The 22682-nt window shown below is 39.5% G+C and overlaps 1 protein-coding gene across 1 annotated transcript in view; it reads right to left on the bottom strand.

Annotated features, from left to right (window-relative positions):
- The window catches only part of Dmc1 (DNA meiotic recombinase 1), a 44944-nt gene that overhangs the window by 6052 nt on the left and 16210 nt on the right, over window positions 1–22682 (bottom strand). The window contains exons 8-12 of the mRNA XM_059246959.1: window positions 21101–21173; window positions 17486–17577; window positions 16585–16658; window positions 16349–16463; window positions 15523–15583 (exon numbers count right to left, since the gene is read on the bottom strand). Of these exons, the coding sequence (XP_059102942.1) occupies window positions 15523–15583; window positions 16349–16463; window positions 16585–16658; window positions 17486–17577; window positions 21101–21173 (415 nt within the window). The remainder of the gene's footprint in view (window positions 1–15522; window positions 15584–16348; window positions 16464–16584; window positions 16659–17485; window positions 17578–21100; window positions 21174–22682) is intronic.

Below are 22682 nucleotides of genomic sequence, written 5' to 3'. Positions count from 1 at the left end.
ATTGACTTTTCCCTAAGAAGGGCTAACAGTGTGGACTGATCACTCTCTGGACACACACATTCCAGGTATTTGGAGAACAGCCTCAGGAAAGGCTTTCTCTGGAATCAGATATCTCCCTTGGCCACTTTCAAGGACTAGCAGTAATAACAGTCCACATGCAAGTCTCCTGATTTAAGGTAAATTCCACAAGGAGACACCACCTAGGTCAGGTGGACGTTAAGTAATAGCTTTACACAATTCAGCTCAGACCCTCCTTTCTTACAGCCTTACTAACTTTATAGACCTCTAACTCCTTACCTAACCACTTCTAGGAATATTTACATAACTTTCCATGCTGACAGCTATGCTCAGCCAGAACCCCAGTTCAAGCCTCCCTGTAATTATCATCATTGGTAGCATCCGGCCAGGTCCATCCCCAGATGGAGGAAAGTACCTTATCAGAGATACCTCTGTACTCTCTAAGAACAGACTTAAGCATCCAGGCTACCCATTTGAGAAGGTCTGGCGGATGTGCCAATTAAGCTTACTTCCTGCTTTTCCAAATCTTACCTCAAGTTCCAGATCTCCCTTTAACTATCACCAGAGGCATCTAGCTGTACACAGGTTGCCTAGCGACTGAGCACATTTTCCCCCACCCTGCAGAAAAACGGCAGATAGCTTGGACAGATAGGAGCCACAGGAAAAAAGAAGACAGTTTTATCTTCTCCCATTGACCTAGCAACTTATAGATTCTTAACATTTTCTACTAATCACATTTAAGACTATAGTTGAGCACATAAGATTCCCTCTTCTTAGATATTACCTGAATTTAGCCTTTAGTTAATTCATTTCCCCATTGGTCACTTCCCTTTGGGGTTGCAAATGATAATTAACGGTTATTGGCTCCCTATGTGATTCTTATCACCCCTCCATTTGGCCCTGGAAGCCTGGCTTTATATACCAGGATTTCCAGGGCATGGAGACGGAGAAGAGAAAAGAGAATGGAAGAACTAGACAGGTAAGAACTTGAGAGGAACAAACTGAGATGGGGAAGAAAGAATTAGATTGAAGGGCTAGAGGAGAGTACCAGAGGAACGAGATGGAAGATGAGGAAGAGTCAGATGGGGAAGTACTAGCTGGGTAAGAACAAGATGAAAAGGACCTAGATGAGGCAGAGTTAAGACAAGAGAATTAAGATAGAACTTAGAGGAAGCAGTAGATAAATATAGAGAGAAATCAGCCAAGAAAGGAGCTAGACATGAGAACAGAACTGAAGCTGGGTATAAAAAATGTTATGCCAGAGGAATTAAAGCAAGTGGACTATATAGTCCTCGCCGTTAGTAGTTCTCTCTCCTGAGGCCCTGGGATGTATAATATTAAGGCTGGTCCCTCTAATATTATACAAGACTTTACACCTGAGCTATCTCCCTAATCTGTATCCTAAAACAGAGAGGGAGCTACTATCTCATTGCCATCCAGTTTAGACTTCTGCGGGTCCCTGATAAACAGTTCTTTTTTGGTGTTTCTATTTTTGTTTTTTTGAGATTAGGTTTTGTAGCTGAGATTAGTCTCTAACTCATAATCCTCCTGCCTTAGTCACTTGAATAATATGACTACTGCTGTGCACTACCATACCAGCTTTTAGTTCATGTTCTGTTTGAATTTTTTTTTTTTTTTTTTTTTGGTTTTTCGAGACAGGGTTTCTCTGTGTAGCTTTGAGCCTTTCCTGGAACTCACTTGGTAGACCAGGCTGGCCTCGAACTCACAGAGATCCGCCTGGCTCTGCCTCCCGAGTGCTGGGATTAAAGGCGTGCACCACCACCACCACCACCACCACCACCACCACCACCGCCGCCGCCCAGCCTGTTTGAATTTTTAAAGATAAATTACTAAAAATAAAATCAATTACTACTGAGGTCTGGGCTAGAACAGTTGCCTGGAATGTTTGAGGCCTTGGGCTTAATCCCTAGCACTCAAAAAAACCTTTAAGTATTGAGAAAGCACAAAAAAGGGCTAGGGATATAGGGATATAGGCAGAGTGCTTGCCTGGTATGCCCAAGGTCCTGGGTTCAACCCTCTGAGAAAGAGAGAGACAGAGAGAGAGAGAGAGACAGAGAGACAGAGAGAATTAAACATTCATTACCTTAGTATAATGGTTGAGGTTAAAAATTCTCCTTATATAGCCAAATGGTCATGGCACACACCTTTAATCCCAGCACTTGGGAGGCAGAGGCAGAGAGATCTCTGTGAATTAGAGGCCAGCTTGGTCTACAGAGTGAGATCCAAGACAGACACTAAAACTACACAGAGAAACCCTGTCTCAAACAAACAAATAAATAAATAAATAAATAAATAAATAAATAAATAAATAAAATACTGGACTTACTTATTCATTAGCTCATTTATCAAAAAGTTATTTTAAAATTTTTTTTGGGGGGTGGTTTTCAAGATGGGGTTTCTCATCTGTAAACACACAAAAAAGTAAGCTCTTAACTATGTCTAGTCATAGTGATTCAAAAATCATATTATAACAGAAAAGAAGTTAAAAATACAATTGATATTCTTCTTGAGAGATACTTGGGGACTAGCATTTCCATTGCTAAGAAGTGGAAATTTCTTTTTAAAAAAAGGAAATATAATTATTTTAAAATTATATGTATGTGGGTATGTGTACATGGGTGTAGTTGTCCATGTAGGCAAGAGGCATCAGATTCCCTGAAGCTGGAGTTACATGTAGTTGTGAGCCACATGAAGTGTGTGCTGGGATCTTAAGCAAGATCCTCTTCAAAAACAGTATGTGTTCTAGCCCCTCCCCCCCCATATTTCAATCCCTGAAAGTTTCTTAATAATCCTAATGGCAGTGCTTCAAAAATATCCTAGTCACAAAAGAACTCAACAAAGTACCACCAAATTGAATTCAAAGCATTGAAAGGAGTATATGCCTTGATCATGTAAAATTGACTCCTGGAGTGCAATGGTGGTTCAATAAAGCAATCAACAATACATTATATTAATAGGATAAGGGAAAACTAAATATGATTATCAACTGGTTAAAAAAACCAACAGATTCAATAGTCGCCAGCAAAGGAAAGTATGCATAAACAGATATTTGATTAGAATAAACCATGACACAGCAGAATTGCTTAACTCTGGGCGAACATAGTTTCAAGTCAATGTAAATCCATGACAGTGTTCAGGGTTTTGGGTTCTCTAAGCCTGAGTCTTGGTGTACTGAGGATGTGGCTGACTTGTGTAAGAGTAAATATGTAACCTATAGGTTGGTAAGAAAGAAACTCTCTGAAGATAAAACTGCTAAGACTACATAGTTCTAGGGCTAGACTAGAGCGGCCTATTTAGGATAGTATGAAATTGCTTAAGATTCAGTAGTAGATGCCAGGCGGTGGTGAACGCCTTTAATCCCAGCACTAGGGAGACAGAAGCAGGCAGATCTCTGAGTTCAAGGCCAGCCAGGTCTACAGAGCAAGTTCCAGGACAGCCAGGGCTACACAGAGAAACCCTGTTTTGAAAAACAGAAACAAATAAACAAAAAGATTCATTAGTAGGTCATAGGAACAAGAACATGTTCTTTAGCTAACTAATCTATCTATTTATTTATTTATTGTGTTTGTATGTGTATGCCACAGGCAGTTGTGAGCTGATGTGGGTGCCAAGAATGGAACCCAGGTCTCCTAGAAGAGCAGGAAGTACTTCTAACTGCTGAGCTATCTTTCCAGCTCCACAACAAGGACAGTTTTGGGTGAAACTCTATGAAGAAAGCAGTGGCCAGAGGCTGGCTGCTCTATCAGGAACCTGAAGCGATAACATAGGGAGGCAAAAAAAAAACAAAAACAAAAAAACAAAACAAACAAAAAACTATCACAGTTGGATGACCTAGCTCTATAGTGTTTGAGATCAATGTCACATTTTAAAAAATTAATTAATTTTTGTATGTACATTGGGTTTTGCCTGCATGTATGTCTGTGTGAGGTGCCATATCACCTGGAACTGGAGTTACAGACAGTTGTCAACTGTCATGTGGTGCTGGGAATTGAACCCAGGTTCTTTGAAAGAGCAGCCAGAGTGGCCAGTGCTCTTAACTGTTGAGCTATCTCTCCAGCCCCAGTGTCACATTTTTTAGAAGAGTACTTCTGAACTTTCTAGGTCACATGACCGGTGGGTGGTACTTCATGGTCTCACAGGAATTCTATGCTGTACAGAGATGGTTCAGAAGGGCTGATGGCATTCTTAACTGAGCTATGAGCACTGAACCTGCAACAGTGATTTATGCTTCTTTCTAGAATATATTTACCCGGGTGGTGTCCCAGGCAGGCCTGTAACCTCTGCAAAGAGCGGGTGGAGACGAGGCAGGAGGCTTGCTGGCTTCCATCCTAACTAAGTAAAAGAAGCCCAGGTCCAGGGAGAGACACTGCCTCAAGGAAATATGCAGAGAGTGATAGAGGACACCCTCTACTGGCCTCTGCACATTCACAAGCACATACACACGCACACACGTACATACACTCACAAAGATACACACAAATAAAAAAAGTTGTTGTTTTTTTTTTAAGACAGGATTTCTCTATGTGGCTCTAGCTGTCCTGGAACTTACTCTGTAGACCAGGTTGGCCTCAAACTCAGAGATCCGCCTGCCTCTGCCTCCCAAGTGCTAGGATTAAAGGTGTGCACCACCACCACCCAGCTAACTTTTCTTCTTTTAAAGATTTGTTTTAGTGTGTATGTGTGTGAGCTCATATTGTAAACTGTAAATTGTTTAAATTATTTACTATAGTAATGGAAACCTAACATAACTACCTACAAACTTAACTAGAGTTGTACTCATTTTCTCCTCCTTCATTCAAATTTCTTTTTTCTTGTTCAAGCAGGTCCTCTCATGCCTCTATGCCTTCGCACATAATTTTACCTCTGAAATGAAAGCCCCTTTCCTTACTGGGTTTACTCAAGCAGTTCTCACTCATCCCTCAGGTGCCTCCTATTAGGATCCTGCAGCTCTGTTGTCTCCTGCCATGGTGTATATTTTTTTATTAAAGCATTCTGGCCTGGGGTGTAGTTCAAGGACAGAGCATGTGCCTAGGATGTGCAAAGCACCCCTAGCATCACAAAGGGAAGGAGAAAGAATCTTCACTGTTATTTGAAACAGTCCCTATTCATCTAATGTCTAGACAAGTGTGTGTCACATGAAGGAAGGTCTTTCATGAACACTGAGAAGATACTTGGGTTCTCCCTGGTCTAGGTCTTCCTGGATACAGGCTTGTAACATCTCTTCAAAGAAACTATACATTACATGCTCAACTATGTTCATAGCAGCACTATTCGTAATAGCCAGAACCTGGAAACAACCTAGATGCCCGTCAACTGAAGAATGGATTAAGAAAATGTGGTACATATACCCAATGGAGTACTACTCAGCAGAGAAAAACAATGACAGCATGAAATTTGCAGGCAAATGGATGGAACTAGAAAATATCATCCTGAGTGAGGTAACCCAAACCCAGAAGGACAAACATGGTATGTACTCACTCCTAAGTGGATACTAGATATAAAGCAAAGAACAATCAGACTGCAACCCACAGAACCATGGAGGCTATATAGCAGGGGGGACCCTAGGATGACTGTGGCTTATAGTAAGTTTTGGTTTTACTCAATTACTGGGCAAGCCTCAATGAAACATTTCACTATCACTATTAGGATAAGAATTTATACTGTATGAAGCTGATAATAGAAAAATAAATAAATAAATAGGAAAAAAAGAAAAAGAAAAAAAAGAAACTATACATTAAGGACCATTTGAAAGAGTTTCTAACAGAGAGACAAATATAAAGCTGGGCATAGTGGCACACACCTTTAATCCAATCACTCTAGAGTTCAAAGCCAGCCTGCCCTACATAGGGAGTTCCAGGCTAGCCAGGGTTAAATAGTGAAACCCTGTCTCAAAGATAAAATAAAATTTAAAAAGAAAGGCAAATATAAAAGAGACAGCTTTCCAGCTCCCAGTTGAAGTAATCCCCCTGCTGGCTGTTCTGGAAACCTGTCCACAAGCAACACAGTGGAGTTTCTAGGTAAATAGCCAAGATTTTCTTCTTAGCAAATTACTGTTTGCTGTTACTAATGTGATCCCCTGCACACCAGGGAGAAGAGGTGCTATTGCCTGTCCTTGATGACTTCAGATGAGCTATATGGAGAAATTACTACAGGTGTTTCAAAAGGGCTGTGAAAACATATAAGAATGATATTATAGCTATAAAAAAGTTATCAAAATGATTCAAACTTTGAGACTGTATTTAATCAAAATAGACTATGAAATAACATCAGCTTTAACTTTGAATTTCAAGCCAATTTAAATTTTGTTTGCCTTGTCAACAATTCTGTGCACATTGTATATGGAATTTGTAGCCCTTAACATTTTTTATGAGGGTCACCAACACTTTGACAATTTAATAAGATACAGAATCCCATCCAGCAAAATGAACACATATACACACATATATAAAATTTTTATGTAAGTTTAGGAGTGCCATTGAACCTCCTTTCTGACATACACAAATATGAATAATAATAACCAAGATTTACTGAGTCCTCACTGTGTCGAAGACATTAAGTCATCTATACTTCACTTTGCTTGGATTTCATATTTATTAATAATTTGGATTAAAAATTGGATTCTGCTAGAGGTCTATGTATAGGGAGATTACACTCACTGGTCTTATGAACTTCAAATGTAGTTACATTTCTCTTATCAGACTAGTTTTCTGTCTTTTTGTGGAGTCTTGAGCTAGCTTTATTTAAGTTTCCCCTGAAAGAAGAATTTTCTGACCCAATCACATTTCTGCTTAAAGGATGAACCCTGAACAGTGGTCATTTCACCAGAATAATAAGTGTATCCCTGCAAAGTCTCCAGGGTGGCAACATGCTAGTTTTTCCTCTGAAGATACAGTCCTGAGGTGTTGTGTGGTTTATGAACTTTAGAATTAGACTTGAGTTCAAAGTCTGTTTTGTCAGCTCTGTGACCTCAGGAAAACCGTTGAACCATTCTGTTTCTGACTCTTCATGGAAAATAATAATGGTACCAACTGGTAGGACAATTTTAAAAATAAGATGAAATAATTCAGGTAAAGTGTTAGCCTAGTGACTACAGCTATTATTTATCTGCTTTCCTAATCTTGACTCAAACATTTACTACCTATTTACCCAGTTTCTTTCATAGCAAAATGGGGGGTAGAGTGGATTCCTGACCTTTTAGGACTGTTGTGAGGACTCAAGATACTAATAATAACTTATTGGGAGCCACTGTGTACTAGGAACCATGGCTGCTCACTGATACATATTAGCTCTACCCAGACAGCAAACTTATCACATAAGATATCATCAATAAACGACAGTTATTATTTAAACAGTTCAATTTAAACAATCATTTTCCATGAAACATAATCCAAGAAATTTTTCTTAGTATCTGTACTTCCTGACTGCTGCAGCAGTCACAGTCTTGAGGTGACGTACAAGAAGGTGGCATAGCACCCCGCATTCTTCCAGAGGGCTTTAATTTACATCTATTTCTGACCAAGCTAACAGCATCAGAAAGCCTCCCACATCCCTCCTATAGCCTTTTACATTTTCTTCTCTTCTCTTTTTTCCTTTTTTCTCGGGAGAATGAGGGAGCAGGTGGGGGCAGATACTAGGAATAAGGAGGAACTAAAGGAGATTTTCCTACTTTGGTTGAACAGGACATAGCATATTCTATCATTCTGATTCCAACTCCAAATTAGCAGAGGTCATGAAGAACAGTTCTGAGATGAAATGGGATAGGATGGGAGAAAACAGTATGACTAAGAAGCATCAACTTCTTTTCTTTCTTGTAGTTTTGTTGTTGTGGTGGTGGTGGTAGTGGTCGTGAGGACTGATCCCAGAACTTTGTGCATGCTAGGTGTGCTGGCTATTTTTATGTTAACTTGGCACAAGCTAAAGCCATCTGAGAAGAGGGGACCTCAATCAAGAAAATGCCTCCATAAAATCTGGCTGTAGAAAAGACTGTAGGGCATTTTCTTAATTAGTAATTGATGGGAAAGGGCTCATCCCATTGTGGGCTGGTGGTCCTGGGTTCTACATGAAAGCAGGCTGAGCAAGCCATGGGGAGCAATCCAGTAAGCAGCTCTCCTCCATGGCTTCTGCATCAGCTCCTGCCTCCAGGTTCCTGAGATGAGTTACTGTCCTGACTTCCTTCAATGATGGAGCATGATGTGGAAGTGTAAGAGATATGAACCCTTTTCTCCCCAATTTGCATTGGCCATGGTGTTTCTTCACAGCAATAGAAACCCCTACTAAGATACTAGGCAAACACTCTACCACTAAACTACAATCTCCCTGCCCAAAGAGAATCAACTTCAAAGTCAAAGATGTATAGGGCTCAAATCTTGACTTCCTTAGTTTTAGTTGTATGATTGGGCAAACAGTAAATACTTTGAGCTGCCTACTTTTAAGAATTAGGAATATGCATAACACCATCTTAAATTCTGGTCAGAGTGTAGATCCAGGGGAATGAGGTAGGGCAAGCCAGAGGGACAACAGGACTTTTGGTGCTTTTGATATATCTGCACAGTCGAGGTGAAAATCTGAGAAGGGTCCATTGAGGAGATAAAGGCTGAATGAAACAGAATGAAGAGGAGGCTTTAACATAAGGAAAACGTGGGAAGAAAAGAGTACAGCCAAAGAGAACTTTTAAGAGAAGAGTTAGTTTATTAAAAAGAGTATGGTCATGCATGATGGGACACATTAATCCCAATACTCAGGAGGCCAAGGCAGGCAGACCTCTGAGTTTGAGGCTAGCCAGGGCTACATAGAGAGATCCTGTCTCAACATCTGTCCCCCACTCCCTGGCCAAAAAAAAAAAAGGGTATGTTTAAGAAGTTTTGTTAGCCAGGCAGTGGTGGCACACGCCTTTAGTCCCAGCATTTAGGAGGCAGAGGCAGGTGGAACTCTCGGAGTTTGAGGCAAGCCTGGTCTACATAGCAAATTCAAGACAGCCATGGCTTTCTCAAAAAGAAGAAAGTAGAAAGGAGAAGGAGGAGGAAGTAGTATTTGTTGCTGTTGTTATTAAATAATATATCCATCCTTTTTGTCTGCTCCCAAAATATGCACACACAAAAATTAAAAGTCCCTCCCCCATCTTTTGAAATTGGAATTCTTGTTTGGTGGGGTAGAGTGGGGAGAGGTGCAACCACATATTGAGACTGGCTTCACAGAAAACACAGGAAGGTGGAAGAAGGCTGAGTTATATCAGGGTCACATGAGAATTACATAAGATTATGCAGAATGGATGGGGTTCAAATAATCTAAACACTTTGCAATAAAATTACTATGCTAGTAACCCTAAACATATTACTTCTTTTTTTGGTTTATTTTTTATTTATTTTTATTTTTTTATTTTTATTTGCATTGATATTGGTATTTTGCCTGCATGTATATTTGTGTGAGGGTGTTAGATCTTGGAGTTACAGACAGTTGTGAGCTGCCATGTGGGAGCTGGGACTTGAACCCAGGACCTCTAGAAAAACAGTCAGAGCTCCTAACCACTGGGCCATCTCTCCAGCCCTTTTTTTGGTTTTCAAGACAGGGTTTCTCTGTGTAGTTTTTGGTGCCTGTCCTGGATCTCGCTCTGTAGACCACGCTGGCCTCGAACTCACAGAGATCTGCCGGGCTCTGGGATTAAAGGTGTGTACCACCACCACTGCCCAGCCAAACATATTACTTCTTATTTAAGCTGACAATGTTAAGTTATAGGTTGGCATGCTTAATGAATAAATTATACATTCACAAGCCTGCAAATGTTCTGGATGGCTTTTTGTTTAAGAAACACGGACACAACAGAAGTACATGGTGAGATCATGGTCTCTCTTGATGCTTATTTGCCCTCGTGTGCAGCTTCTCAGGCCCATTCTCTGACTCGCTATCTCTAAAACCGTCGACTGGATCGTTGCAGCCCTAACGTCTGGATCTGTAGCCTCATCTAGGAGCTGCTGCTCTGCTGTATCATACAGCCGCTCCTCGCCTCTATAATTTTGTTCTTTTTTAATACGATGTGCCATCAAGTATAATGCATAGGATACAAGCCTCAATTATTGTCAGTGTACTTGGGGATTCATACCAATTATAGTGATATTTCTCTGACAGGCTCCAGGCGAGCTGCAGCTTGGAGTTCCTCAACACCAAGAAACAAAGATATTTTATTTATGGGAGGGTTTCCAATAGCATTTGAAATCCTTTAGTTTAAAACTGTCCCTTTTTTTTTTCATTTAGATGCAGTAATTTTGTGCTTTACACGAAGACATGTATTTAATCTGTACTGTTATAATTCAATATACTTCAGAGCATACTAATTATAGTGAGCCTTGTTTCCTTACAGCTTGGCTAGGTGGAAGAGACGTTTCACAGCAGACTTACCCAGCAGAAATACTAGGCTTCGTTACCTTCTCTGGCTCCCTGCTTAGTTCTCTTCATTACAAATCTCTCCATTCTGCCTCTCTCCAGTTTCTCCCTTCATTGTCTTCCAGGAGTAAATTCAGGATGGTTTTACTCTTTTTGAAACTTTTTACAAATACAAGAAAAAAGAACCTCTATCTGGCCTAATTTCCACTGATTTCTTTTACCTTGTAACTCTAGAGTGACAGTTTTGGCCTCCTCAGTGTTCCCTCCTAACACCTGAAGAGAGAACAGTGCTCTTTAACTTGTACTGTTTTATCTGAATGCAACCCACTTCCTCCCTCTGAGCCAATGAGTCATTTTCTCTTTTTAAAGAAAGCCTTAAAAATCTTCCATTTCTCTGTAGTTTAAAATTAATCTTTGTGAAGTACTTCATGTCCTGTGTACAAAAGACACTCCATAGAGAAAAGATTCCTTTAAACACTCAAGGACTACACAACTGATGATGTGATGTGGGACATACCAAGACTTTAAAATGCTAAGTTAAATAGCAAAATAGATATCGTTTATCTTTCTTCTTTATGGAAACAATGGCTTTTGTCTCTTTTGTTTGCTAATTAATTCTCAGAATCTTGTAACCTAGTAGATTTTCAATAAATATTTGAACTAATGAATGGTTGGTTTTCTCCTCAATCTTTTATTTGTTTTTTGGAAGGGAGAGAAATTGAACCCAAGGCTTCCCACATGCTAAGCACACATCCTACCACTAAGTTACACTTGCAGTTCCCTCAGTATTTTAGCTTTCTTTTTGCTATTTACACAGCTGATATTTTCCACATTAGTTTTTTCCTGTAACTAAGTAGAAAATACTCATAAGAGGTATTGAAAAGAAAGAGATAAATCAAAATGCAAAAGGTGCAGCAGTTTGCTAAGGTAAGCTTTTAAATGCCTAATGAGGGCTGGAGAGACAGCACAGTGGTGAAGAGCACTGGCTGTTCTTGCAGAGGACCCAGATTTAGTTCCCAGTGCCCACATGGTGGCTCATAACCACCTGTAACTCTAGTTCCAGGGCATTTGGTGCCTTCTTTTGGCCCTAGGGTACCAAGCATACATGTGTTGCAAATACATACATGCAGGCACTCAAACATATGAAGCATATAAAAATGAATGAATAAACAAATTTTAAATGCCTGAAGAGAAGCACATTCATTTCAGCACAACTTAGAGAATTTGCACTAATGTATCAAGTATCTGTTAGTATCTATGCCTATGTCTCATTTTATATGCACCTAATAGAAGCATTGCCTTGGTTTAAAGTAAAATCACCTTCTTTTGCAACATTGGAGCAATGATTAATTTAGACAAGATTTATTGACAGGTGCTAAAATAAATGGTGAAAGCTTATTGCAAAACATGATATAACATGATCTGAGTATCACCCACAAATTACTGAATTTCCAAGAGGTGTTTTTTGTCTTTTCTAATGAAGAACTCTCACAAACACCATCTACTTTTGTCAAATTGGCTGGGTTTTTGGGTTTTTCTTTTTTTTTCAGACAGGGTCTATGTAGATAGAGCTAGCTGACCTTCTATTTGGCTCCTCCTTCTGAGTGCTAAAATTAAAAGTGTGCATCACCACAACTGGCTCAAGAATACTATCTTAATGACATAGTCAAACTTAACATCTTGGGTTTTGGTTGTTGTTGTTTTGTCTTTGAGAAAGGATTTCATTATGTAGTTTTGCCTGGCCTGAAACTTGCTATGTAGACCAGACTGGCCTCAAACTCACAGATGTTCCTACTTCTGCCTCTTGAGTGCTGGGATTAAAAGTGTGTACCACCAGGCCTGGACAAATTTAACATCTTAATAATGGGGCAAACTGCCATGTTGTGCCTTCTAACATAATATACTGAGAAAGTTCTAATACCACTTAGATATTTTTCCTGTTAAAAGCATTTACATTTAAAATAATGAGAAAAACATTCAGGGTCAGCTAGATGGCTCAGCAGATAAAGGTACCTGCCACAAAGCCTGACAGACTTTAATACCCAGAATTCACATGGGGAAGAGGAAGTTGACTTCTGCAAGTTGTGTGTGTGTGTATACACACATAAACAAAACATTTTTAAAAAAAAATTTTAATCAACTTCAAATTGAGGGATACTGAAAATAGTTGGCCTGCTGTTCAAAAATGTTATTGTCTTAAGAGGCTGGAGAGATGGCCTAGCAGCTAAGAACACATACTGCTCTTGAAGAGGACCTGAGTTCTGTTCTCGGCACCCATGTTGAGAGGCTCATAAGCTGATCCAACATCCTCTTCTGGACTCCATAAGCACCTGCACTCACATATGTACATACTCACACACAGACACACACATATGCACATGACTAAAAACAAATAAATTGCTGGGTGGTAGTGGTATACATCTTTAATCCCAGCACTTGGAAGGCAGAGGCAGGCAGATCTCTGCGAGTTCAAGGCCAGCCTGGTCTACAAAGTGAGTTCCAGGACAGCCAAAGCTGTGACACAGAGAAATCTTGTCTTAAAAAACCAAAACCAAACAAACACAAAACCTAAAAAATAAAATAAAAATAAATATTAAAAAAATTTAAATCAAATGTCAGTGTCATAAAATCTGACAAGGTTGAGGAGCTATTTTTATTAAAGGAGACTAAAGAGACTCAGTAAGTACACGTAATACATGCACTCAGCTGAGGACCATGAACCTAAAACAACCTCTTTACAACAATTATAAAGAACACTGTTGGCTGGGCGGTGGTGGTGCATGCCTTTAATCCCAGCACTCAGGAGGCAGAGTAAGGTGGATCTTTGTGAGTTCGAAGCCAGTCTGGTCTACAGAGTGAGTTCCAGGACAGCCAGGACTGTTTCACAGAGAAACCTTGTCTCGAAAAAACCAAAAACAACAACAACAACAAAAACAAAAACAAAAACAAACAAACAAAAAAAACCAACCCACTGTCAGAACAACTAGAGAAACGTGGATATTAGATAGCATCATTGTTGATGTTAAACAGCACCTGTTAATTGTCCTGTGCTTATGAAGGAGAATGTCTTGCTTTTAGAAGACATATGCTGAAGTCTTAAGTGGTGAACTGTCAGTGTCTACAAATAACACTCAATAATCAGAAAAAAGAGACAATTCTCAAATGGTTCACATACAAAAAATAGAATAATATGTCAATATACGTCAGTGCATGTATATAGGGACATACATGACTGTATGTAGATAGACAAAAAAGATTTCACAGATGTGCATACCAGCATGATGTGCATGATGTACATGAGAGAGAGAGAGAGAGAGAGAGAGAGAGAGAGAGAGAGAGAGAGAGAGAGAAACAGGAGGAAGGGAGGCAGGGAGAGAAAGGGAGAGAGAAGGAGAGAGTATGTGTGTTGCAAGGATATAATACCCATTGGGGAACCTAAGAGAATGGTGTGTGTGCACTCATTGTGGTAATCTGCAAATTTTCTCTGGTTAACAAGTTTTCTGAGTAAAAAAATAGGAAAGCTTTTAAAAGTCATTATGAACTCAGGGTTATTCAGCTGCTTATTCAGTCAAACATTTTGGATGGTTATAACAAACCTTCTTTTGAATTTTATGCTTTCACAATTTTATTTTAGCTCTTTGCTTTGCTATTCCTTGCCATCTTTCAGAGAGCCATTGTACTCTTATATGTTGGCAAATACTTCAGTAAATTCTGAATATGCATTGTAAGACTGACATTGTTTCTATGAGCAGCAGACTTCTCTTATTTTTTTTTTTTTAAGATGTCTCTTATATATCTAATCAAAAGCCTAATTTTTGTTTTTAGTACAGCAGCCTTTCAATGTTTCTGGAATGTAAGCTTTATCTGCCTAAGATCATTTTTTTTTAAGATTTTTTTTATGTGTACAAATGTTCTGCTTGAATGTATGCATGTATGTGTACCACGTGCATACCTGGTGCTTGCAGAGGTCAGAAGGTGTTGGACCCCCTGGGACTGGCATTAGGGATAATTGTGAGTCAACCGCGTAGGTGCTGGGACTCAAACCCAGGTCTTCTGCAAGAGCAACAAGTGTTCTAAATTGATGAACCATCTCTCAAGCCCCTAAGATCTTTTTCTTATTGTCCTTTAATACCCCTTTGTCTTAGGTCAAGTCAGGGCACCTAGTACGGATGACAATTGTTAAAATACTACTTTATTCTATAGAGAATACAGAAAAAAATAGGTTCTGAATAACAAATAAATGCTAGTTATGAAGTAACAGTGTACAGTGTAATGAAGTAATCTGAATACACTGTGCCCTCCTAAGTGAGGTAACCCAGAATCAGAAGGACAAACATGGTATGTACTCACTCATAAGTGGATAAAGGACAATCAGACTGCAACCCACAGATCCAGGGAGGCTATCTAGCAGGGGAGACCCTAGGATGACTGTGGCTTATAATTAGTTTTGGTTTTACCCAATCACTGGGCAAGCTTTAGTGAAACATTTCACTATTAGGATAAGAATCTGTACCCTATCAAGTTGATGAAAGAATATGCTGGCTGTACTTTCAGGAGGGGAAGCTAAAATCTTTTTAGATCATGGATTAGCCTATAGAAAAATGTCTGCTGTAAATCAAACAGTGAAGGGGAAGATGAATAGGAATCTCACTTACACAACTTAGGTAAAACATAGCTTTCTGAACAGATGAAGACAGGTTTCTTCTGTATCCCAGAATCTAATCAATATTTATATGGATAATTCAGCTATTATTTGGCTTTAAAGGGCTTATTGGGAAATGTTATCATTTTTACTATTTTCTACAGAGAAAATATTTTACTGTTTAAAAAAACCCTGGACTTCTGAATTATAACCTGTTTTTATGTTAAAAAAAATGCACCATGCCCATATCAAGGCTGATTATTATTGTAGTTGTTTTGAGATGAGGCTTCACAACATAGCCCAATTTGATTTTGAGTTCACCATCCTCCTGCCTTCATCTCCCAAGTGTGAGGGTTACACGCATATGATATCACACCCAGATAAGGTTGATTATTTTAAGTAATTTTATTCTATACTCTAACTTTTTGATAGTAATCTCTGTGAAATACAATATAAGGGCTTACGTCATAGTTGCTCCTGGATCTGCAGTCATTTGATTGGTCACAAAAACAGCAACATTATATTCTGCATCAAAAAATAAAGAAACTAAGAGAAGGGCAATAAAAATACAAAGTTCATTGTTTAGATTTCAGTTTAGGCTGGATGGTGGTGGTACAAACCTTTAATTCCAGCACTCAGGAGGCAGAGGCAGGTGGATCTCTGTGAGTTCCAGGCTAGCCTGGTCTACAGAGTGAGTTCCAGGATAGCCAGGTCTACATAGAGAAACCCTGTCTTGAAAAACAAAAAGCAGATTTCAGTTTAGGAATCTAGCACCATGAGTTCATTTTATAAACAAGCTCTTGTTCCTAGCTGTCCTGGAACTTGCTTTGTAGATCAGGCTAGCCTCGAACTCAGAGATCCATCTGCCTCTGCCTCCCTAGTGCTTCTAGTAAAGGCATGTTTGACCACTGCCCAGTTTAAAATCAACCTCAAATGGAATTTTGTTTTGTTTTTTTCAAGACAAGGTTTCTCTGTGTAGCCTGGAACTCACTATGTAGATTAGACTGGCCTCAAACTTAGAGATCTGCCTGCTTCTGTCTGCAAAGTGCTAGGATTAAAGACAAGTGCCACCATGCCCATCTTCCTATTTTTCATTATTAATAAAAAATACTTAAAGTTATCATTAATGTTATATCAGAATCAATTTTAGTTTAAATAATCATCTAAACTATGAAAGTAATTAAAAATTTTATGCTTCTGACATCCTTCTCAGCTTCTCTTCAAAATACATTCTAGCAAACATAGTCAACAGATGCTATGTGACACTGCCATTTTATTTTAAACATCTACCTTCTGAGATTTTTTGGAGTCGTGACAACATCTGGGCCAATTTTTGCTGCCGTTCAGCCAATTCCCCACGGCCACTGAAATCCACTCGAAAAAGTGCCATTATTGAGTCAATGATCTGCGCAAGAGTAACATAAAACCAAACATGCATTTTAAAATAGAAGGAAGATGCCTATTTAAACAGAATAGAAAAATGCGTTAAATAGTTCTGTCAGTGAACATTATTTAAAAGCTTGTACCAATAGTTTGAAAATGCCAGCTTCTTCATGAAACTTGGCTGCAACATAATCAAGTAGCTCCATCTGATGTTCACCTGATGGGAAACACAGAAAATGTTACAAAAGCCAGAAGCAGAGGCTAAGCTCATGTATGTGTTTTTGGGAGACAGGCAGATAGAGTTCTTCTTTCTTCCCAACTATACTTTACTAAGTAAAGACTGCATATTCTGCTTGAGCATATGTGGCAAATGGTTCCTTAGCAAAAAGAATGTTGCTCTAGCTGGGCAGTGGTGACAAACACCTTTAATCCCAGCACTTGTGAGGCAGAGGCAGGCGGATCTCCGCGAGTCCGAGGTCAGCCTGATCTACAGAGCCAGTTCCAGGACAACTGGGGCTGTTACACAGAGAAACCCTGTCTAGAAAAACAAAACAAACAAACAAAAACAAAAAACAAAACAAAAGAATGTTGCTCTGAGTGGCTTTAGTTCACTGGTAAAACACATGCCTAGAGTATGTGAAAGCTGGGGTCAAGCCCAGCACCACAGGGGAAAATACCTGACTGTTACTCTACATTTCAGAGACAACAAATAACGAATTTGAAGACATTTGAGTACCTTGAAGACTCAACAGATGATAACATTTATGGACTAATTTGCAGAAAAATTTTTTTTCTTTTTTCTTTTTTTCTGGCTTTTCGAGACAGGGTTTCTCTGTGTAGCTTTGCGCCTTTCCTGGAACTCACTCTATAGCCCAGGCTGGCCTCGAACTCACAGAGATCCGCCTGGCTCTGCCTCCCGAGAGCAATTTGCAGAAAATTTAAAACAAGGAAAACGAGTGAAAATATTGTATCATCAAATGGTAAATTAGTGTTGTCAGCCTTCCCATAACTCAAGTTTAAAATGCAACTGTACAGGGCTCTTACTAGTATAGGCACGAGCATAGAGTACATTGTCCAGTACTGCATCGTGGTCTACGTTGAAGCGATCAGCGATGTCACGAAGGCGATCTGGACGGCTGGAGTGTGCCAAGATTAAGGATCCAATAAACCAACTCCAAAGAAAGTCTAGATAGCTATAAAAGGTAACCCTGTGACGAGCAAAGCAGCTGAGACATAGCAGTGCATCCGGAGGCATTCAGATGCCAGTGACGACTTAAGGACTGCCAGAGCCTCCTTTCTCTAAGTGCTTCAAAACACCTTAGGGGACAGTGAGAGGTCACAGAGAATGGGGAAGCAGAAATGAAATATCAAGTTTTAAAATAAGTTTAGAAGCTAGTTGTGATGTCCTCATTTTATAAAAACACCGACAAAGAGTTTTAGCAAATAACTTAGGATTATACAGAACAGTTAAAGAGAAAAACTAGAAACTAAGGTTTGTGAGTCTCTTTTATTCATAGCTCTATAAAAATAGGCATATTCTAGAACACTAATGTCACTGAGTTATAATTCATCACTTCAAATGCTTCATTGGTTCAAAATGCAATAGTTTAACATTCCACTAATAATGTGTGGCAAAAAATTATAAATTTGATGACATGAAGTAAAGGGTCAAAAAGTAACCTGAAGGGTCTAAAAGGAACTTGATTTGATTATACAGGTTTTTGTTTTTGTCTTTTATACACCCTCTAAAGAAGTTTGTAGCTTTCTGAAATTAGAAATTCCTGTATACCCACAAAGATACCATGGAAGATGCTAATAATCACTAATCACGAGCCATGTGGCAAGGTATAGATTAATAGAAATGGATTAATTTAAGCTGTAAGAACAGTTAGCAAGAAGCCTGCCACGGCCATACAGTTTGTAACCAATATAAGTCTCTCTGTTTACTTGGTTGGGTCTGAGCGGCTGTGGGACTGGCAGGTGAGAGAGATTTGTCCTGACTGTGGGCCAGGCAGGAAAACTCTAGCTACAAAGAGTAATAAGAATCTATGTTCTAGGGGGCTGGAGAGATGGCTCAGAGGTTAAGAGCAGGGGCTGCTCTTCGAGAGGTCCTGAGTTCAATTCCCAGCAACGACATGGTGGCTCACAACCATCTGTAATGAGATCGGGCGCCCTCTTCTGGCCTGCAGGCATACCTGCTGTATACATAATAAATAAATAAATCTTTAAAAAAAAAAAAAAGAATCTATGTTCTAGGGCTGGAGAGATGGCTCAGAGGTTAAGAGCACTCACTGGCTGCTCTTCCAGAGGTCCTGAGTTCAATTCCCAGCAACCACATGGTGGCTCACAACCATCTATAATGAGATCTGGTGCCCTCTCCTGGCTTGCAGGCGTATGTGCAAGCAGAATACTGTATACATAATAAATAAATAAATTAAAAAAAAAAAGAATCTATGTTCTAGGTAAGTTTAAAACTTACAAAGACAAAATACAAATGTAAGAAGAAAAATATCAAAGACAGTAGTATAGGTTGAGAGACCCCAAGAGAATAACATGAGAGATTTTCCTCCTGAATTTCCCTTTGCTCTTAACTATTTTCTTCCTGTCTTGATAAAATCCAGACTGCTAATCTGCAAGAGCCATTCCTCCCTTTTTGAGGAGCACCCTTAGCCAGTTCTCTCTGAAACTCGATGAACTCCAGCTGAGCCCTTCTTGCTGCAGCTCTAAACATTCCACCCTCTTTTCCCAAGTTAGAAGGTTCCTTCAGAGACTTTTCATGCCGATTCCTCAGCAATCTGCAAATAGTTTTTGGCTTATTTTTCTTCCACAGGAGTATTTTTGATAATAAATTTTACAATAGCTCAGGAAGTACAAGATTTTCTTTCTGAATTGGATAATTACAGAAAATCAGAAAGAACAGGCCTTGGTATCTATGACAGTTTTAACAATTTGTATCATTCAGTAAGACAATGACATGGGGATAGAGAAAGCAAATCTCTTGTAGGATGGAAAGCAACATATGAATTTCTCTATGACCAGCCAAGCCAACAGTCAAAAGAGAGAGCAAAGCAAAAGGCATTTCAGACATGCCAGGTCTGGGTTTACCACCTTGGTCACCTTCCTGAAAGCAGTGCTTAAGGTGTTTCAGCAAAACAAAAGCAAGATGCTCTGCGGATGGAAGAGGCCTTGATGACAACACAAAAGCCTTCATAGCCTAAAGAATGTTAATGTAATGTTTTTCAATTTCTAACATGTTTAGCAAAACAAAGCATGTTTCTCAGGATGGGATTAGACATTCTCATCTCTTTGCCTCTACTTGTGACAATGCTGAGAAACAAGCCTGGTGAAGCAGGCTGGGCTTCAGCGTGAACAGCTTTAACGAAGCTGTGCAGATCTGACATCTTCTGAACCTGGCACTTCCTCAGTCACTGTGTAAATCACCCCAGACTCCACTGCAAATGTTCCCTGAAACTAATTCCCAACTCTAGTCATCCTCATCTGCTCTTTTCTTCACACTTCAAATTTGCTTGCCTTCCACAACCAAACTTCCTCCTACTTTCTGATTGTACATTCTTCATTTTAGTCCTCTTCATAAATACAAGCACACATCAAAGTTGTAAGTTGTCTCTACTCTCTCTTTAGTTAATTCATCCACATCTCTGACTCCACCCTTTCCTCAGAATTTCCCACTGTCATCTGTACATCCTCCTGCCCCTCATGTTCAACACACTACCAAGCAACAACAGTTGTCCTCAGCACCATTCTGTTCTCTGCCTAGATGAGACTCAAGGTGGCCTCTCAAGCCACTCTCCTTTGTCTGCAGTTTCCCTTGCTAATGCTTCCTGTCCTTTTCTTTTCTTTTTCTTCATTTGTTTGCTTGTTTTTTGAGACAGAGTTTCTCTTTGTAACAGCCCTAACTGCCCTGGAACTATGTACCAGTTTGGCCTCAAATTCACAGAGATCCATCTGTCTTCACCTCCAGTGCTGGGATTAAAGGCGTGCACCACCATGCCCAGCTTTTTATTTTTTTGGTTTTTCGAGACAGGGTTTCTCTGTTGTAGTTTTGGTGCCTGTCCTGAATCTTGCTCTGTAGACCAGGCCGGCCTCAAACTCATAGAGATCAGCCTGGTTCTGCCTCCTGAGCCCTGGTATTAAAGGCATGCGCCACCGCCTCCCAGCTGCCCAGCCTCTTTTTGTTTTTATTGCTTCCCATCTAGATAACATCCCCATTTTCTTAGATTTTTGAAAAAATATCTAATTGATTTCAAAGTCCTTCATGTCTTTGACCCAAATCACCTTTCTGGCTGTGTATTCTGGAATACTTTTATATCAATTAAACTGCCATACCCTCTGTGATACAAACAGCTCTGACCCTTTCCTTCTGTATATTTAAGCTCTTCAAGTCTTTCCCTCTACTTGAGGCAACATCTTTGGATAGGAAGCTTTAAGAATGACTACGACACAATTTCACCTCGTGTACTTGTTGTGTAGAGAAGTCATCAAGAAGTGATGTGAGCGCCTGTCAGCGCTGCTGTCCCCTGGGCTTCTGTCACTATTGTTGGTTACTAGGGTCACTACAAAACCATACAGCAAGACACTCTCTTCTGTAATAACTGCTCTCCCACACTGCCTCAGGACTTGTTTAAATAAAAGGGTTACAAAGTATTTTCTGTATCAATGAAGATAATCTTTCCTCCTGAGTAGCCACCTGCTCCTGGAAGTTGCGCTGTCACTAGGGAACAATTAAAAATGAATATTAACACGGATGAATAAACTTTGCAGAAATAAACACAGATTAGCCTTAAGTTTACACTGGTTGGAACTCTAGTAAACTTAGTAAAGAACAGTGACCCTTTGGCTTATAAAAAGATTGCTGCATTTCCACTTCAGTAACCAGTGGTAAAATAAGTACTCTGCCAGGATAATAATAATTTAGCTGAGAATTTTAACATCTCTCACAATAGGAAATATTTGGCAAAGCCAATTCTCCCAAGTAAACAGAATTAGCATTTAAATGTTACTAATTGTATTTTCATAATAATCACTTTTTTTTTTTTTTTTTTTTTTGGTTTTTTTGAGACAGGGTTTCTCTGTGTGTAGCTTTGTGCCTTTTCTGGATCTCGCTCTGTAGACCAGGCTGGCCTCGAACTCACAAAGATCCACCTGGCTCTGCCTCTTGAGTGCTGGGATTAAAGGCATGTGCCGCCACCACCCGGCCACAAATATAATTTATGCTAAATAATTTATTTAGTAACCTTTATATGTATGTGTGTACTGTAGGCATGTGTAGCTGTTCCTGTGTGTGCGCACATGTATGTCCACCTTTTATGATTCAACATCTCTTACTGAATATGGAACTTACTGATTGCGTTAGACTGGTAGGCAGCAAGGCCCAGGAATCTTCCTGTCTTGGTCTCTTCAGCACTGTGATTAGAGGTGTGTGCTGCAGTCCCCAGCTTCTTACAGAAGTGCTGTGGATGCAAACTTTCGACCTCATAATTATGTGGCAAGCACTTTTCTCAACTGAGCCATTTCCCCACAGCCCAAGCATTTTTTTTTTTAAAAAAAAGATAGGTTCTCATGTATCCCAGATTGGTATCCAACTTACTATATAGCCAGGATGACCTTGAACTCTGATCCATCTCTCCAGAGCTAAGATTATAGGCTTGAGCAGGTTTATACAGGGCTGGGGATTGAACTTAGGGCTTCACGTATGCTGGACATGATTCTGTCAACCAAGCTCTATTCCCAACTCCTATGTATTGCATTGCAGTAGTTAACATAAAGAACTACTTCATACTAGGCATACACACTATTTCATTTACTTTTCAAAACTCCCCCAAGATTTGGCACTATAATTATTATTTCAGTTTTACTATGATGATAATTAAAGGGGTAAAGCAACTTGCCCACAGTCATACAGCTATCAGTGATAGAACCAAGACATTTTGATTCTAAAATACTGGCCCCCTTTTCACTTTTTTCTTGTGTGTATTTGTGTGTTGTGTTATCTTGTGTGTATACATGTTCACATGTGTTAGGGTGCATAGGTAACCCCCTATTAACTTCTTTTCTATGTTCCTTTTATTTAAGTAAAAGAAATGCAAATCGAATCTTTGTTAATAAGGAATTTCTTGTTTATTTTGTTTTAGAAAAAAATTATATACTTACTCTTTTTAAAACTTATATTTGCCAGGTGTGGTGGTGCATACCTTTAATCCCAGCACTTGAGGGGCAGAGA

Source organism: Peromyscus eremicus, chromosome 20, assembly GCF_949786415.1.
Source record: "Peromyscus eremicus chromosome 20, PerEre_H2_v1, whole genome shotgun sequence".
Classification (NCBI taxonomy): Eukaryota; Metazoa; Chordata; class Mammalia; order Rodentia; family Cricetidae; genus Peromyscus; species Peromyscus eremicus.
This window is presented reverse-complemented; position numbering and strand designations above follow the sequence as displayed.